The sequence below is a fragment of the Ictalurus punctatus genome, chromosome 15 (genome assembly GCF_001660625.3).
Source record: "Ictalurus punctatus breed USDA103 chromosome 15, Coco_2.0, whole genome shotgun sequence".
In the NCBI taxonomy this organism is placed as follows: Eukaryota; Metazoa; Chordata; class Actinopteri; order Siluriformes; family Ictaluridae; genus Ictalurus; species Ictalurus punctatus.
In genome coordinates this window covers 2,426,724-2,432,723 of record NC_030430.2, presented here as the reverse complement: position 1 = coordinate 2,432,723, position 6,000 = coordinate 2,426,724, and the positions used below count along the sequence as shown (strand labels likewise).

At 36.7% G+C, this 6,000-nt stretch overlaps 1 protein-coding gene across 2 annotated transcripts in view; it reads left to right on the top strand.

The window, feature by feature from the left end:
* Positions 1 to 4,581: 4,581 nt before the first annotated feature.
* Positions 4,582 to 6,000, top strand: part of LOC108275500 (uncharacterized) — a 50,681-nt gene continuing 49,262 nt past the window's right edge. The window contains exon 1 of one of the 2 annotated variants that reach the window (XM_017486359.3): positions 4,582 to 4,865. In XM_017486359.3, the coding sequence (XP_017341848.1) occupies positions 4,833 to 4,865 (33 nt within the window). In that variant the 5' untranslated portion in view covers positions 4,582 to 4,832. The remainder of the gene's footprint in view (positions 4,866 to 6,000) is intronic. The other variant, XM_017486361.3, reaches the window with a different exon arrangement.

The window sequence follows — 6,000 nt, the reverse complement described above, 5'->3', positions numbered from 1 at the left end:
TGTGGGCTGAATATGCCTAAAGACCATTCAGGAGTAGAAAACAAACCTCATGCCACATTCAGAACAATCCAACAAACCAACAAAGTATTTTACAAGCTACAACAACGCCAGGTTATTACTGCATATTCCCTAGCATTGTGTTTTTCTTCTCAATCCTGTTATCCCCCTCGTCTTCCACTGCTAATCATACAAAGAACATCAGCAAATTCTCTAAGGTTCATCCGTGACTGTCATTGTCAAATTCCAGTCCCTCAGTGACTATTTGCATTTCCTACTGCACCTGTATTCTAGAATGATTTATAATCTCAGAATCTGAAGTTACCCAGAAGAGGATGGATTCCAGTTTCTCTCTAGGTTTCAGTCTCATATTGACTCAGGGAATTTTTCGTTGCCGTTTGCTTTGTGACATCTTTGTGTTAAAAGTGCTGTAAAAAATAAAATTGAATTGGACAAAAAAAGTATATGCTGCTATTCCTTCAGAAAAAATGACTATATAAAGATATTTTCGACAAATTATTCTGTATTTTTGGTCTTGGCATAATTGAAAAAATAAAGAAATGAAAAAATTTATTTTGGTACAAACATTAAGGGGGTTACACATCACATACAGATATTTTCCCACTTCCCAGTGTATGAAGGAACAGTGTCTCGGGTGTTATTGTGCTCTACCATCATGCCTTATCGATTTGTTTGTTATCTTCTAAACAAAACTACTACAATTCAACTGTCCAAAAACTGAGAGCATTGTACTTATAATGCTTGGAAATGGGAGCACTAGCCTATGTATAAATGGTTTTGTGGGCAGTAGTGGCTGAATGGTTAAGGCTCTGGGTTACTGATCAGAAGGTTGAGGGTCAAGCCCTGGCACCGTCAAGCTTGAGCAAGGCCCTTAACCCTCTCTGCAGGGGTGCTGTATCATGGCTGACCTTGTGCTCTGACCCCAGCTTCCAAACAAGATGGGATATGTGAAAAAAGAATTTCAATATGCTGTAATGTATATGTGACAAATAACAGCTTCTTTTTCCTGATGTACATGTTAATTATCATAGAAATACTGTATCAATGATAGTCCACTGTGACTGTCACTGTGATGATGTTCAGAGACAAAAAAACCCAACATTTTTAGTATGGTTGTTCAGTAATCATTTTTTATTTTTAACAACAACAACAACAACAACAACAACAACAACAACAACAACAATGATAATGATAATAATGTGATTAGCACGTTTGCCTGATTGGTAAATGTTTTTAATGACTTTGCAAACCAGAAAATGTAGCTTATATGGATATTGCTTATGTTAATATGATTCAATTTCTATTAGTATATCACTACACCAATCAAAACAAAGGGCATTGAGCAAAAGAGAGAGAAAATGTAGTGCAACAGCGCCATCTTATTGACACAATGAGCAACAAAAAATAAAAATCAAATCAAATAAATAAAATAGGACATTTTAAGAGACTTTCTCTGTTCTCTACTACTACAACAGTAATATTCTAACATACGAGACTCTGTTAGATATCTGATTAGATTTATTCAGATTTATTTTAAGATTCTACTTATCCTTATTTTTAATCATAGTGTTTCTTTTAAAATGGAACACAAATCCAACACAAAATGTAACACATCGGGTTCATTTCCAGACCCAAATGCACTACATCAGTGTGATATCCAAACATGTAAACATGTGCAAATTGTGCTGTAGAATTGAATAAGTATATAGTTTTCTTGGTGGTAGAGAATGAGCAAAAAAATATGCATGTATGCAAGGATTTTGAAGACTGAATGTGTTTACTTAACGTATTTTGTGCACGTGCATTTACATTTTGGTCCATACAGAGCACTGTTATGCTAACTATGTGAAAATATTTGAAAAAATTGAATTTATTTATGATGTCACACTCCACAGTAGTGATTAATGGCTCATATGAAAGTACACACTCAGGGCTTTAAGAACATGCAGTCTTTCTTTCTTTCTTTTTATTTTTATTATTATTTTTTTTTTACCTTATTTTAAAAATCAATAATTTAATTGTGGCAGTTGCATACAGTGTTTTACTGTAAAAACACTTTAGTTGTGCTGTTTGTTTTATCTCTGTACCAATGTTATTGTGGAGACGTGTGAATTGCTTGCCCAGACGCTGGCTCACACCCCTCCCCTTTCTCATCACCCTGCTCACCAGCAGCTAAACACAGGGTGCTTCTCATTTCTTATTCATGCATCCTTGTTTCTTTTCATCACTTCCTTTCCTTGCGTCTTAGCTCCACCCCCTTAGGATGCGAGGGAAGGATGCAAGGGTGAGATGCGAGGAGAGAAGCATGGAAGCGAGTCGAATGGAATATCCTCGCTCTCTCAAACGTCACTTCACAGCGACATCAATTAATGATGTTCAGCTGGATGACCTCACTGCGCTTCAGGGATCTCCCTTTATGTTGTTGGAGTTTGGTTAATAACAACATTCTTAATAAAGCAAAATGCACTGATAGTATGTGAAATGTCTGGGTTATTCAACAATGAATTAGTGAACAATGCATCATTTATCGCATCTTTTGTGCAGCTTTGCATATCCAAACATGTAAGGATCAATTAATTACAATACTCATTGTAATAATATAATTATTTAATTATATTTCACACTAAATTCCATCACATCATCAAAGGACTTTTTGTTGAGAGTGTGGTAGATGTAAAGGAGGAGGGGAATTTATACGTGCCTCAGCTTTTTCGACAAGAAACACTTCCACATAGAATACACCTGTTTATCCTCACTCCTAGAGCCTCTGGAAGATTCCTCACGTCCTCGAGATGCAATTAGAGAATCGATATGTCCTTCAAGATGTCTAACTTCGTTTGATTTCCGGTTCACGGGCTGGAGGACAGAGGCAGAGGAGCGAGGAAACGAGGAAGCATCAATTTGAGTATTGAGAGGCACCCACATAGTCATGATACTCTACACACAGAAACCCAACAGTGTCCTGATTAATATTATAATAAAATAAAATAATTAATTTGTTTATACTTATGTCCAATATGTCAAATTCCATTCTATCCATTAAAGGTATGAAGGTACAAAAGATGTATCCAGCAACAAGGAAGGGTACAAGTTATCATGCTACTAGATTTCTGAGAGTGTAGTTTTAATCAGGTTCAATGTATCTGACATAAAAAAAACAAACCAATGTTTACAGTGATTTGCATTCATATGTGCTGAAAATTTCATATGTGACACCTTACCCAAAGATGGAAAAAAAACAACACACTTAACTGTCTATAATATTTCCATACTGAAATAACAAATTAAAAATAATAACTACAAAATATGAGTCTGAGTCTTCATTCTTTCATTATGTTGGCTTGAGAAGGACAACATACTGTTTTGCTTTATAAGCTTCTACTTCTTCTTCTTCTTTTCTTCTTCTTCTTCTTCTTCTTCTTTTCTTCTTCTTATTATTCTGAGACCCCCAAAATTTAATTGCTACTCCTCCCAGAGCTTTCCACCTACCCGCACCAAACTCGGCACAGACCTGACTCGAGTTGCTATGACTTTTCTAAGTGATCGGTATTCCGGAATTCTGGTACAGAAGCTCAAAGTGGCCAAAATTCCCATTGACTTGCATTAAAAATTTCTGACTGATATAACTCCTATAAGCTCTCAAGCTATTTCCACCAAACTCAGCACAGTCCTTCAGGCTGATCACACTGGTCATCTCTCCAAACTGATCGGACTTCCGGTATTCCTGTTGCTGACGTTGAAAATTCCCAAACACTTCCATTCACTTACATTGAATGCAACCTGGCTCCAACTGTCAAAACTCACACACACCTGAGTGCACACGGCCTGAAGCCTAAACGTACTGGGACGTCATCTAGCTCCAAAAGTATTGGGAAGCCGCCAAGCTCCAAAAGCATTGGGACACGGCCTATCTCCAAAAGTATTGGGACACTGTCTAGCTCTAAAAGTATTGGACCACTGCCAAGCTCTAAAAGCATCGGGACGCCACCTTAGCTCCAAAAGTATTGGGATGCCACCTAGCTCCAAAAGTATTGGAACACTGTCTAGCTGATGTCTTGCTTTCTCAAGCCACATTAGTGGTTAGCACGTTCGCCTCACACCTCCAGGGTCGGGGGTTCGATTCCCACCGCGGCCCTGTGTGTGTGGAGTTTGCATGTTATCCCTGTGCTGTGGGGTTTCCTCCGGGTACTCCGGTTTCTTCCCCCAATCCAAAGACATGCGTGGTATGTCTAAAGTGTCCGTAGTGTGTGAGTGTGTATGTGATTGTGCCCTGTGATGGATTGGCACCCTGTCCAGGGTGTACCCTGCCTTGTGCCCGATGCTCCCTGGGATAGACTCGAGGTTCCCCGTGACCCTGAAAAAGGATAAGCAGAAGATGGATGGATGTCTCATGCCTAAGAAATGTAAGAAACAGTGAGAAATGTAAAAACATGCCCTACACCATCACCAGGACAAATTAGGATTTGTTAAAAAACAAACAAACAACAACCGCCGAGTGCATTTACTTTATTTCCATTATTTTGCCAGAAAAGCAGATATACTTTTTCCTCTTTTCTCCCCACAACGAGATTTTATCCTACATGCGAATTATATAGAACCTAGGCTACTACCTCACACAGAGTACTGTGTAGTAGGCGGTATTATAGGCTATAGCTGTGCGGAAAAGCCCTGTGCGGGAGTTAATTCACACCTCGCTTCCTCTACAGTTACGTTGGACGTTGCAGAAGGAAGCAAAACAAATCAACTTATCGGGTTGTCTAAAAGACATCAACCCTGTCTTACTCGTGGTACCGCCTGCAGTGATTTCCGAGAGCATGACTAGCACAAAGATGCTGGAATTCCCTCAGGTAAACCGCGTCTAATTACTGATACAGAACAACAATAATAATGACTCCTTTCGGAAGTTTGTCTTTATTCTGTGTGACTGTAGGACATTTTAGTAATAGTTACGACAGGAAATGAAAGGAAATGTATCTCATGGATTGATTTCACTAGACTATACTATACTCTGTTTATTTAACAGCATGCGCAATATTGTTTGGAGTGAGCCTAAGAGTGCGCATGCGCGCTCAAGGGTCTATAAACTCAATATGAAATGAAGTCTGAAATACAGCCGTTAAGTCTAGTTTTAGGTTTATTTTAAATGCGGTTTGTTTGAAATGTGTTTGTTCTGTCACAGCAGTTGTATACAGTGTAAGAGGAACTTATAAAATTCAACAAATCATTGTTGTCCTTAATGTACTTGCAGTTCCTGTTCAAGTTTATTGAGCACATAACTGGGAGTAGAACCACTGATAGAAAGACATCTTTACAAGAGATGGCCCTTATTATCTCTATTGTATGCACTTAGAGCAAAAGGAAATAAAAGGGTGAATAAAAGTTGCTTAAGTCCACTGTCTCTAAGCTTTTTTTTTTCTTCTGAGAGAAACCACCCTCTGATCTCACATACTTGAGTGTTTATTAGAAACACACACTGTTCTCAGACCTGCCACTTTAATGATTTTTTAATGAAGTTTACTAAAAGTATAGTACTGCATATATATATATATATATATATATATATATATATATATATATATATATATATATATATATATATATATATATATATATATATATATATATATATATATATATATATATATATATATATATAGGCTACAGTTTACTTTTGTTACACTGTCATGTATATGTATTATTGTGTATTCTAGTTTAAGTACTAGTGCAATAGAATACTTTTTATTCTAGTATTTCTTTCAAGATAAGTGCACTAGATGCGAAATATTCTATAAGTATTTTAGTTCTAGATGTAGTGATATATAAGGGTATAAAATACACATATATAAGTATGCAAAATACACAGCTCTCACATGAAATTTATATTCCAGTAATATGTAATATGTTACTAATAATATTTATTTATTTATTTATTTTTTAAAAAAATTTTTTTTACACAAGCTTTTATAATTGTATGTGGAGAAG